Source organism: Cebus imitator, unplaced genomic scaffold (genome assembly GCF_001604975.1).
Source record: "Cebus imitator isolate Cc_AM_T3 unplaced genomic scaffold, Cebus_imitator-1.0 Scaffold234, whole genome shotgun sequence".
NCBI lineage: Eukaryota > Metazoa > Chordata > Mammalia > Primates > Cebidae > Cebus > Cebus imitator.
In genome coordinates, this window is record NW_016107549.1 from 2,046,553 (window position 1) to 2,059,218 (window position 12,666).

General features: G+C 46.0%; 1 protein-coding gene across 3 annotated transcripts in view; it reads left to right on the plus strand.

The window, feature by feature from the left end:
* ZNF709 (zinc finger protein 709) overlaps positions 1-12,666 on the plus strand; it is a 52,118-nt gene that overhangs the window by 23,666 nt on the left and 15,786 nt on the right. For 2 of the 3 annotated variants that reach the window (XM_017497832.2, XM_017497833.2), the window contains exon 1: positions 8,645-8,798. The exons of the other annotated variant lie outside the window; for it this stretch is intronic. In XM_017497832.2, the coding sequence (XP_017353321.1) occupies positions 8,796-8,798 (3 nt within the window). In that variant the 5' untranslated portion in view covers positions 8,645-8,795. Of the gene's footprint in view, positions 1-8,644; positions 8,799-12,666 lie in introns of those variants that run through there. 3 annotated transcript variants of the gene reach the window in all.

A 12,666-nucleotide genomic window follows, 5' to 3' on the forward strand; every position in this document is an offset into this window, starting at 1 on the left:
CTCCTAGCCTCAAGCAATTTGCCCACCTCAGTCTCCCTATAATCCTCAGTGCTGGAATGATAGGCATGAGCCACTGCACCCAGCTAGTAAGCAGTCATTCTGCATTTAATATTGTAGCTCATGGATTTATAAAGGGCTCTAAGAGTCTGCTTGGTTGGTTGGTTGGTTGAAACATGGACAAAAGGTGGCCAACAATAAATGAACCTAAAATGCCAAAGCTGCTTCATTTACTGTAGAAGAAGGGATGCAAAGACTTAGGGGTATTGGGATGTTAGAGTGGATTTGCCATTTACAACCCACGCACCAGCCCTGGCAAGGTCCAAAAGACATACCTTTTACCACAACTATAAGAAGTGAATTAGTGAGGGGGGCCCCAGCAGGCTTGAGTGCTGTGTGATTGCTCTTCTATGTAGGCCATAATTTTTTGTTTTAAGAGTTGGGATCTTGTTCTGTCACCAGGTTAAAGTGCAGTGGTGCCATTATACCTCACTGAAGCCTTGAATTCCTATACTCAAGTGATCCTCCTGCCTCAGCCTGCTCAAATAGCTGGGACTAGAGGTATACGCCACTACACTTGGTTAAGTGGCTTTTTACAAATTTTTTTTCAGCAGGGCATGGTGGCTTACGCCTGTAAACCCAGCACTTTGGGAGGCCAAGGTGGGTGGATCACCTGAGGTCAGAAATTCAAGACCAGCTCGGCCAACATGGCGAAACCCCATCTCTACTAAAAATACAAAAAAATTAGCCAGGCATGGTGGCGGGCGCCTGTAATCCCAGCTGCTCGGGAGGCTGAGGCAAGAGAATTTTGAACCTGGAAGTCAGAGGTTGCACCTGGGAGTCAGAGGTTGCAGTGAGCCAAGATTGTGCCACTACAATCCAGCCTGGGCAACAGAGTGGGACTCTGTCTCAGAAAAAAAAAAAAAAAATTTTTTTCTCGCTACGTTGCCTAGACTGGTGTTGAACGCCTAGCTTCAAGAAACCTTCCTGCCTCAGCTTCCTAGTTGCTGGAATTACAGATAGGAGCCACAGGGCCTGGCTGTGTAGACTATAATTTACAGTTGTAGGCTAGCACTTTGGGAGGCCAAGGCAGGAGGATTGCTTGAGCCCAGGAGTTCAAGACCAGCCAGAGCAACACGATGAAACCCTGTCTCTACAAAAAATACAAAAATTAGCCAGGCACAGTGACACACACCTGTAGTCCCAGTTACTCTGGAGGCTGAGGTGGGAGGATTGCCTGAGCCTGGGAGGTTGAGGCTGTGGTGAGCCATGATTGCGCCACTGCACTCCAGCCTGGGTAACAGACTGAGAACTGGTCCCCCTCCCCTTCAAAAGAAAAGAGAAGAAAAGAAAAATATTTACGGTGTGAACCACTGCCACTGAATTGGGAAACCTAAATGTAATGGAAACCTGCACTGAGTCTCTGATATGGCAACATGCCTGGGGTAATCATTGCATTCTTTCTTCTTTTATTCCTTATCACCTAACAGAAGCTTTATTGACTTTACATGACACTATAGTCATGTATCATTTTGCAATAGGAATAAGCTCAAGAAATGTGTCAGTAGGTGATTTCATCATTGTGCAAACATCATAGAGTAAACTTACACAAACTGAGATGCTACAACCTACTGCAAACCTAGGCTATATGGGGTAATGTGTTGCTCCTAGGCTACAAACTTGGACCGCATGTTATTGCACTGAGTATTGTAGACAATTGTAACACAGTGGTATTTTTATATTTAAACATAGAAAAAGTACAAGGCCAAGCATGGTGGCTCAGCGCCCGCCTGTAATCCTAGCACTTTGGGAGGCTGAGGTGGACGGATCACTTGAGGTCAGGCGTTCAAGACCAGCCTAGCCAACGTGGCAAAACTCCACCTCTACTAAAAATTAGCTAGGCATGGTGGCACGCGCCTGTAGTCCCAGCTACTTGGGAGGCTGAGGCAGGAGAATCACTTGAACCTGGGAGGCGGAGGTTGGAGTGAACCGAGATTGCTCCACTGCACTCCAAGATTGCAGCATTGCACCACAATAGAGTGAGACTCCATCTCAAAAAAAAAAAAAAAAAAAAAGGCTTAATTTTGTTTATATATAAAATGAAACAGAGAGTAGGGCTTGCATTTCTATTTTATTTCAAACTCGGGAACATTTTTTGACATGGGGTGGATATTAAATGCTCTAGGATGGCATAAGAATCTCTACTGAACCTGTCTGTATAAAATTGGTAAAATTTATTTTAAAAATAAGCATGGCCAGGTGTGGTGGCTCATGTCTGTAATCCCAGCACTTTGGGAAGCTGGGGTTGGAAGATCACTTGAGGCCAGGAGTTCAAGACCAGCCTGTGCAACATAGCTAGACCCCTGTTGCTACAAATATTTTTTTTTAATTAAAAAAAAAATCCAACCACTAAAAACCTCTGAAAATTGTTCTAAGAGCAAAGAACAAATGAAGACTAGCTATTGAGGAAAATCTATAGTTTGTAAGGAAAGTGAGAGGCTGCAGTATTTGAACAGACTCCTCAGTTTCTCTCCCCAGTTTCTGTCAATTCAGTGAGGTGGAGGCTGCACTCCAGACTGCTACCAGGAACACAGGACCTGCAGTACTCACATCTTCTAGTCAGAGAAGTTTTTTGTTGTTGTTCTTTGAGACCGAGTCTCTTTCTGTTGCCCAGGCTGGAGTGCAGTAGCACCATCTCACCTGACTGCAACCTCTGCCTCCCAGTTCAAGTGATTCTGTTCCCTCAGCCTCCTGAGTAGCTGGGATTACAGCCATGTGCATCCATGCCTGATTTTTGTATTTTTAGTAGAGACGTGGTTTCACCATGTTGGCCAGGCTGGTCTTGATCTTCTCACTTCGAGTGATCTCCCCGCCTTGACTTCCCAGAGTGCTGGGATTACAGGCATAAGTCAATGTGCCCAGCCAGTCAGGAGTTTCTTATAGGAAATCGCAGGATATCAACATTTCTTTCTTTCCTTTTCTTTCTTTTTTTTTTTTTTTGAAATGGAGTCTCCTTCTGTTACCCAGGCTGGAGTGCTATGGTGTGATTACGAATCTACGAATCACTACAGCTTCAACTTCCCAGGCTCAGGTGATCCTCCCACTTCAGCCTCCCAAGTGGCTGGGACCACAGGAGTGTGCCACTACACCTGGCTAATTTTATTTTTCTATTTGTAGCAACAGGGTCTTGCTTTGTTGCCATGGCTGGTCTCTAACTCCTGGGTTCAGTTGATCCTCCTGCCTCAGCCTCCCGAAGTGCTGAAATTACAGTGTGAGCCACCTCACCTAGCTGACATCAGCTTTTCAATTTCTTCCTCCAGGTCCCTTGTGCTAAGGCTGAGTGCCAAGTAAGTGTACTCAAAAAATGGGAGTAGGCCGGGAGCAGTGGCTTACGCCTGTAATCCCAGCACTTTGGGAAGTTGAGGCGGGCAGATCACTGGAGGTCAGGAGTTCGAGACCAGCCTGGTCAACATGATGAAACCCCTGTCTACTAAAAATACAAAAACTAGTCATGGTGGCATGCACCTGTAGTCCTAGCTGCTCAGGAGGTGGAGACAGGAGAATTGCTTGAATCTAGGAGGCAGAGGTTGCAGTGAGCTGAGATTGTGCCATGGCCCTCCAGCCTGGGTGACAGAATGAGACTGTCTCAAAAAAGGAAAAGAAAAAAAGTGGGGGCACCCTTCTTTCACTCAGACTCTACTTGAGGAACAGAGGCACTTCCTTGGGTGTGGCCTGCCGAAAATAGTAGGACACCATTTTCCCAGGCCTCGGCTCATGAGGTGGCTATAACATTCCAGGAGAGACCATCTGAGAGGACCCCAGGGTGCCGTCTCTCCTCTACAGAAAATTTGGCTCCTAAAAAATCAATTATGACTCAGATGCTTCCTGTCATCCCCACCCCATCTCCATCTTCCTGGCATGAAGATTTTGCAAGTAGAGAAACAAGCTGTTGGGAACCAGCCCAACCCTGTATGTGGGTGCCCTATGTCCCGGAGGTGATGAGGGAGTGAGAAGAGAAAATAAAGACAAAGACACAAGAGTAGAAGTTCACAGCATGGGTCCAGGGGTTCAACACCCTGGCACTCTTGGGTGGGTGATCTGCATTGGCATTGAACTCTGGGCTCCACCCACTTTTATTGGGTGCATTATCTTGCTAATCTTGCAGGCTGTGGGGAGTGAGCATGTGGGTTAGAAGGAAGATAGCTGGGGGAAGAGCATGTGTCTGCAGCATTCAATAGCAAATGTGGTTCTTCTAAGAAAGGCTAAGGACACTGAGTTTTTACCTCCCATTGTCTATCCAGGTGCATTGGCAAAAGAGACATAGTGGATAAGGAGCCATAAGGTCTGAGCAGACGCAATGCATCAAGGGGATTTTATCTCCCAAGCTTTGTGGACACAGAGCAATCAGAATTGCTCCACATTCTGAGAACATAGGCAGAGCCTGTGGCATTCCAGTTATCTCTGACCCACAAGGCTTTCCAGCTGGCTTCATAAGCTCCTGTCTGCAAAGACCCTCCCGAATCTTGTAAGCAGGTTGCATTCCTTCCCAGAGTTTTTACATAAGTCCTCTTTGTGAGACCCTCATGCACTCTATGTTGGGAAGAGATGTGTGACCAAAGCAGTTTTTCCAGCTGTGCAACCACACGCAGCGTTCCACGGTTATAGCGCTCCCAGATGGTCTTTCCTATAGGCCTCCTGTTACCGCTTGATCTCTGCTTTTACTGCACCATAGTTTGGACTTGTTTTTAAATTCAATATTTGATCAGTGGTACAAATCTCAGCGTATAAAAAGCAAAGCAAGCTTGTAATCACTGAACTGTAAGTAACAGAGGTCTGCCCCTGGCCATCTCTTCCTACAACAAGCCATAAAAACAAATGGCTCTTAATATTTTTCCAAAGAAATTAACTTAGACTCAAAAGAGCATGAAAAGTTTAAGCCAAAGGGCACTCTCAAGAAAGTAAAGAAAGAAGTAAAAATTGGCCGGCACAGTGGCTCATACCTGTAATCCCAGCACTTTGGGAGGCTGAGGTGGGCAGATCACCTGAGGTCAGGAGTTTGAGATCAGCCTGGCCAATGTGGTGAAACTCCATCTCTACTAAAAATAGAAAAATTAGCGGAATGTGGTGGTGGGCACCTGTAATTCCAGCTACTCAGGAGGCTGAGACAGGAGAGTTGCTTAAACTCAGGATGGGGAGGTTGCAGTGAGCTGAGACTGCCATTTTACTCTAGCCTGGGCAACAAGAAGAAAACTCCAGCTCAAAAAAAAAAAAAAAGATTTTTTGGGGGAGGAGGGAAGGGATCTGCAGGTGTCATATCCAAAATGCCAAACACTGATTTAAGAAATTATTATTATTATTTCTGACACAGAATCTCTCTCTGTCCCTCAAGCTGGAGTACAGTGGCCCGATCTCAGCTCACTGTAATCTTCCCAGGTTCAAGCAAGTCTCCTGTCCCAGTCTCCTGAGTAGCTAGGATTAAAGGCATACGCCACCACGCTTGGCTAATTTTTGTATTCTTAGTAGAGACGGGGTTTTGCCATGTTGGCCAGGCTGGTTTCAAACTCCTGACCTCGTTATCTGCCTGCTTCAGCCTCCCAAAGTGCTGGGATTACATGTGTGAGCCACCACATTGGCTAAGAAATTATTTCTTTAAGCTGGGCATGCTAGTGCACACCTGTAGTCCCCCTTATTCGTGAGGCTGAAGCTGGAGGATCACTTGAGCCCAGGAGTTTGAGTACAGCCTGGGTAACATAACAAGACTCCATCTTTAAAAAAAAAATGTAGAAAAATGAACAGAGCCTGAGAAATATGCACGACGCTATTTAGCACACCAATATGTGTGTAATAGTGTGGAAGGACACCCAGGCATCTAGGATCACCTCCCCCTTGACTTCCACACTGGATTTCAATAGAAGAAAAAGCTGGCCAACTGGCGCCTCCTAAATCACCTTCCTATAAGATAGCAGGCTGGTATGGGGGAATGTCTCTGGAAGACACTGTTTTTATTAAAACAAGTTCAAACCCCCACCCTACTCCTCCATCCAGAAACCAGAAATCTTTCACATGTAATTCCTAAAACTGTAAACCCAAGACCCTTTCACATGTAATTCCTAAAGCTGTAAACCTAAGACCCTTTCACATGTAACTCCTAAAACTGTAAACCCAAGACCCTTTCACTTGTAATTCCTAAAACTGTAAACCCAAGACCCTTTCACATGTAATTCCTAAAGCTGTAAACCCAAGACCCTTTCATATGTGATTTCTAAAGCTGTAAACCCAAGACCCTTTCACGTGTAATTTCTAAGGCTGTAAACCTAAGATCCTTTCACGTGTAGTATCTAGAGTGTAAGCCTATATAAAGGCAGAGCTTTTCTTTGTTAGGGGAGCTTGGCCATTTGGACAAAACATAAAGCCTTGCTCCCGGGCCATAATAATAAAACCCCTTCCTTTTCTAGTTCGGTGTCTGAGAGGTCTATTTCTCTTGCTCCTGCTTCAATAGAATTACCCAAAGGAAAGGATAAGAGTCTGGCAGCTCTTCAAGGATTAAAGATAGAATTACCATGTAACCCATCAATTCCAGTTTGAGAAATGAAATCATATGTCTACAGAAAAACTTGTACATGGATGTTTATAGCAAACTTATTATTTACAGCCAAAAGGTAGAAACAAACCAAATGCCTATTAATGGTTGATTGGATAAACAAAATTCCCTATATCCATACAGTGAAATATTGTTTCACTATAAACAACAAATGAGGTATTGATACAAATTTCAATGTCAATGTCCCTTGAAACAATTTTGCTAAGTGAATGAAGTTAATCACAAAGAACACATAGTATATGATTCCATTCCAAGTCTAGAATGGGAAAGCTATATAGCAACTGGAAAGTAAATTAGTGTTTGCTTAGGACAGAGGCTTGGGGGAGGAAGATGGGAAGATAGGACAGTGACAGCTAAAGGCTACAGGGGTTTCCTTTTTCCCTCCCTTCCTTCTCCCTTCTTCTCCCCTCCCACTCTCCCTCCTTCCCTCTTCCCTCCCTGCTTCCTTTCTTCCTTCCTACATTCCTTCTGACAGGGTCTCACCTTGTCACCCAGGCTGGAGTACAAGATCACAGTTCACTGTAGCCTTGACCTCCTGGGTTCAAACGATCCTCCGGCCTCAGTCTCCCCAATAGCTGGGACTACAGGTGTGTACCACCATGCCCTGCTAATTAAAATTTTTTGTAGAGGTAGGGGCAGGGGGTCTCACTCTGTTGCTCAGGCTGGTCTTGAACTCCTGGGCTCAAACAGCCTTCCCACCTCAGTTTCCTAAAGTGCTGGGACTACAGGTGTGAGCCATCATGCCCAGCCCATTAGTAGTTTTGGTCCAATATCTTACCTATATTGAATTTCCTGGTACCTCCCAAATTTACATAACCTTTTGTGTTTTCTTTAATAATCTCAGTGAAAATACAATTAATTACCGTCAATTAACTCCTATTAATCTCAGCGAAAATAGGAATTAATTAGGGGCTGGGCACGGTGGCTCACTCTGGTAATCCTAACACCTTGGGAGACTAAGGCCAGCAGATCGCTTGAGCCCAGGACTTTGAGATCAGCCTGGGCAAAATAGTGAGACCCTGTTTCTACAAAATAAAAATAAAAAGAGAGAAAGAAATTAGAGGTTCCAGCTACTCAGGTGGCTGAGGTGGGAGGATTGCTTGAGCCCAGAAGGTCGAGGCCGCAGTCAGCTCTGATGGCACCACTGCATTCCAGGCTGAGGGACAAAGAGGGGTCCTGTCTCAAAAACAAAAACCACAAACCAACATAAAGGACCCACAAAAGTTCTCTAGAGACACAGTCAAAAACTGGTCCAAAATATCCTTCCATTTTGAAGTGTGCACCTCACAGTTTTACTGAACACATAGTTTTAGGTTGAACTGAAAATAATTCCTCACCGGGCATGGTTGTTCATGCCTGTAATCCCAACACTTTGGGAAGCCAAGGAGGATCGCTGGAGCCCAGGAATTGGAGACCAGCCTGTGCAACGTATGAGACCCCCCACCCCAACTGCCCATCTCTGCCAAAAAAGAAAAAAAAAAAAAAAAAAAGGAACTCCTTCTCTCGACTAGGGCTGTGGGGTCCAAACTTCCCACTAAAGCAAAGTGTGGGGGGAGGGAAGGGATGGATGACGGCCTCAACTTGTTAGTTGTCAAAGATTAAAACGTAGTCAGACTCTTTGTTAGGTATGATGAGGTCACTCCAGGTGTCAGTATTTGTAAACGAGAGTCAGAAGTCCATGGCCTCGCAGCTTTATGCTAAGTGTAGGAGCATCTGACCTTCCAGCTCCAGTCTGGCATGGCCTGGGCGCCCTTTTTACTGTGGACAAAGAGCCTCTCTTTATCTGGAAACTGAGTCTGGAATTTCCTGCGCTGTGCACGCTTGTGTCTCCGCGCTCAGAAGGAGCTGCAGGAGACACCAGTGCAGGACCCCAGGTATTTTGACAAATTCTTCTTAGATGCAAATATTGGTGGCAGCGGGGCAGATTCCTGACCCCAAGCAATGCAGGGTGCTTAGAGACGCGACTTTCCAGGCAGCTATCACTCAGGCAAAAAAGGCGGGTCCAAGTGTGCAATGTCCAATCGGGCGCCACCGGGAAGGCCGGCGGAGGCGACGCTGCGCAAACGGCGACGTCGCTACCAGCCGCTGCGCTCCGCTTTGAGGTCTCCTTACCCGCAAAGGGCCTCAGGTGGAGGTGGGACCTGTGCTGGCCGCAGAAGAGGTAGACAGGACACCAGGACATCCCAGAGTCTGGGGAATGGTGAGTATGCGGGGCTGGACGTCTTGAGATGGGGGAGAAGGTTTGGTTGGAAGCGGCCAGATCTGGCTGCGGTGAGACCCGGGCCTCCCGTCTGTTGTCTCCCGGGTCTGTGGATCTGAGTTCCCCAGGCGCAGCTCGGCCCTTGGTCTCCTCGGCCTCAGGGTGGCGCTGGGCCGGCAGCCGGGACCCCGGGCGTCCTGTCCCCAGCGCCGGAGCCTTCTCTGGGCAGCTTCGCGCCCGCAGCCCCGCGTCTCCCCAGATCGTGCGGGGGCCACGGGAGGGTCATGGGGGGAATCCCGCCTCGGGCGTGGAGTTCGTGCGTGGGAAGAGCAGTGTTGTGTGGGGTCCCCAGTACCTCTTTTATTCCCAAGGGAGGACTCGTTTCTCAGGGTTTCCAAGTGTATGGGAAGCCGGATCTCAAATCCACGACTCTGTTCTTCACAGCCTGACTCTTCCGAGGACTGAGACTAAATCCCTAAATTTCTAGATCCCTCTCAAATGCCAATGTCTTCTTTCCACTTCACAACGTCGTTTATCAACTGTTCGTCTTCCAAGGGGGCATTTCAACCAGAATGGATGGTTCTTTTTTTTTAAAGATTTAGTGTATGCTTTTGGATATTTACATGAGAGAAAAACAGAAGAGAAGGACCTGAAGCTACCTCGTGTAAAATTCTTGTGCCTGTCTTCCCAGTTATCTCTATGGGACCTGACGTCTTATGGGAACCCCTTTGGTTTGAGTCTCTTTTTTGGAAACTTTTCTGGGAGATCTGTCCTTTCCAGCTCAGCACTTCCCCTCCCTGGGTTTGTCACCTTGAAAAGATTTACTCACTAAATTGATTCTCAAAAAATGTAAAATATAAGTAATTAGGAGATCTACAGCCCAGCCAACATGGCGAAACCCCGTCTCTCTTAAAAATACAAAAAATTAGCGGGGCGTGGTGGTGCATGCCTGTAATTCTGGCTATTGAGGAGACTGAGGCAGGAGAATCGCTTGAGCCCAGGAGACAGAGGTTACAGTTGAGCTGAGATTGCGCCACTGTACTCTGTTCTGGGCAACAGAGTGAGACTCTGTCTCAAAAAAATAAAAATAAAAATTTTAATTTAAAAAAATAACAATAAAATAAAAGAGACCTTGAGAGAGGATGTAAAATATTTCCAAAGAGGCAAGAAAGAGATGGATTTCAGAAAATAATAAAATATCCAGCTGGGAGCGGTGGCTCACGCCTGTAATCCCAGCACTTTGGGAGGCTGAGTCAGGGAGATCACTTGAGCACAGGAGTTCAAAATGGGCCTGGGTGACATAGAGAGACCTCGTCTCTACTAGAAATCAAAAAAAATTAGCTGGATGTGACGGCCTGCACCTGTAGTCCCAGCTACTTGGGAGGCTGAGGTGGGAGGATTGCTTGAGCCCAGGAGGTTGAGGCTGCCGTGAGACTTGATGGTGCCACTGCGCTCCAGCCTGAGCAAGGTCTCACACCTTGTCTCAAAAAAAAAAATAAAAAAATAAAAATAAAATATCCTAGTATTATATTGCATTTATTAAAAATTCTTGTTTCTCTTTTTTTCTTCCGAGCATGTGTAGCAAGTTCCTCAGGTCTGTTCTTTCCTTTTGAGTGACTTCAAATAGAATTCCATTCTAGGCCCAAGTCATCCACCTGCCTCAGCCTCCTCTTTGATTTCTTCAAACACTAGGTTTGTCTCATTTAAGCATCAGTAGTGGTCCAGGTCACTTGACTGGAGAGCAAAGAGGACTGAGGTCAGTGACTCCAAGCTAAGGCCATCCCTTGAGTCTGCCAAGGGTACATGTAATCAAAGGTCCAGTTGTTTCTTCCTAGGGAGCCTCCCCTGCAGGCATCCTACCTACTCACACCTACTGTGAAAGGAGCCCTTTGTACTGAGAGAAGCTGCTGAGCACTGGAAAGATGGCCATCCGAATGCACCTTGGGGGACTGGCTGAACGGAGTGATGCCCTTTCCTGAGGGCGTAATTGTGGTTTTCTTGGGCCTGTTTTCAGACATTAGGTTTGAGTTTTGCTTCTGTTGTGTAGGTGCACTCAGTGTAATTTTTCTATAGTGAGAAAGTCTATAAAGGCCAGGAGATCTGTCTCCTGGACACAGGATTAATGAATTGGGGAGTTCATTTGGGTCAGAACCCTAATCTCAATCCAGTTGAGTTTCTTCACTTACGAGAATTGAAGGGATGATTTTCCTGTCACCAGGGGTGAGGGAGTGTGTGGAGTTCCCAGAGTTCATTCCTTTGTCTGCTCAGTTGCCCCTGTCCTCTGTCACCAGGGACTGTCTCACTCTAAAGCTTGTTGCCCAACAGCAAGAATGTGGGCTCCAAGCTTGTGTGTGTGTTTAGCCTTCTGAGTGTGGGTTTTCCTTCTGAATTGTGGAGAAGCAGGCTGTGAGCTGATTTGAGAGAGGGAGAGAGAGAGAAGGAAAGAGAAGAAGTGTGTATGTGTGTGTGTGTGTGTCTGTTTTACACATGGGTTCTCATTATGTTGGCCAGACTGGTCTCAAACTGCTGGCCTCAAACAGTCCTCCCACCTTGGCCTCCCAAAGTGTTGGGATTACAGGTGTGGTTTTCTTTCCTTTCCCTTTCCCTTTCCCTTCATCCTTTCTTCCTTGGTGTTTTTTTTTTTTTTTTTAAATAAACAGGGTTTCACCATGTTGTTCAGGCTGGTCTTGAACTCCCCACCTCAGGTGATCCACCCACCTTGGCTTTTCTTTTTTTTTTTAAGTCAGGGTTTTGCTCGGTCACCCAGACTGGAGTGCAGTGGTGTGATCATAGCTAACCATAACCTCAAACACCTCTCTTGGTTCAAACAATCCTCCCACCTCAGTTTCCCAAGTACCTAGGACTATAGGTATGCACTGTCACACCTGGCTAATTTGTAAATTTTTTGTAGATCCTCACTATGTTGTCCAGACTGATATTTTCTTTTTCCCCCTTTGGATTCCTTTATTTGCTGACTATTATTACAGCTGAATTCTAGTTTCTGTTAACACTTTTTAATGTTATTCCATATGTGAGTGTGTAAGATTTTGTTTCTTGGGTCTGAAAATGTAAATTGATTAAAAGATATGAGGCAACTAAGGCAAGAAAATTCTGAAACCGGGCTGGGTGTGGTAGCTCATGCCTGTAATCTCAGCACTTTTAGAGGCCGAGACAGGGGGATCACTTGAGGTCAGGAGTTCGAGACCAGCCTGGTCAACTTGGTGAAACCCTGTCTCTACTAAAAATACAAAAATTAGCCAGGCGTGGCGTGGTGGTGGGCACCTGTAATTCCAGCTATTTGGGAGCCTGAGGCAGGAGAATTGCTTGAACCTGGGATGAGGAGGTTGCAGTGAATCGAGACTGTGCACTGAACTCCAACCTGGGCTACAGAGCAAGACTCCACCTCAAAAAAAAAAAAAAAAAAAAAAAAAAAAAAAAAAATTAGCCGGGTGTGGTAATTTTAGCTGGTGTAGTCCCAGCTACTCAGGAGGCTGAGATAGGAGGATCCCTTGAGCCTGGGAGGCAGAGGTTGCAGTCAGCCAAAATTGAGTCACTGGGCTTCACCTTGGCAACAGATTGAGATCCTGTCTCAAAAAAAAACAAAAAAAGACCTTAAAAGTCCCAACTATTCCTATTGCAAATGAATTTCCATTGGAACTAAAAGGAAAATGGAATTGAACTTTTTTTTTTTGACAAGAGTCTTGCTTTGTTACCCAGGCTGGAGTGCAATGACGTGATCTTGTTTCACTACAACCTCCACTTCCTGGGTTCAACCAATTCTCTTGCCTTAGCCTCCCAAGTAGCTGAGATTACAGGTGCCTGCCACCATGCCTGGCTAATTTTTTTTTTTTTTTTTGAGACGGAGTTT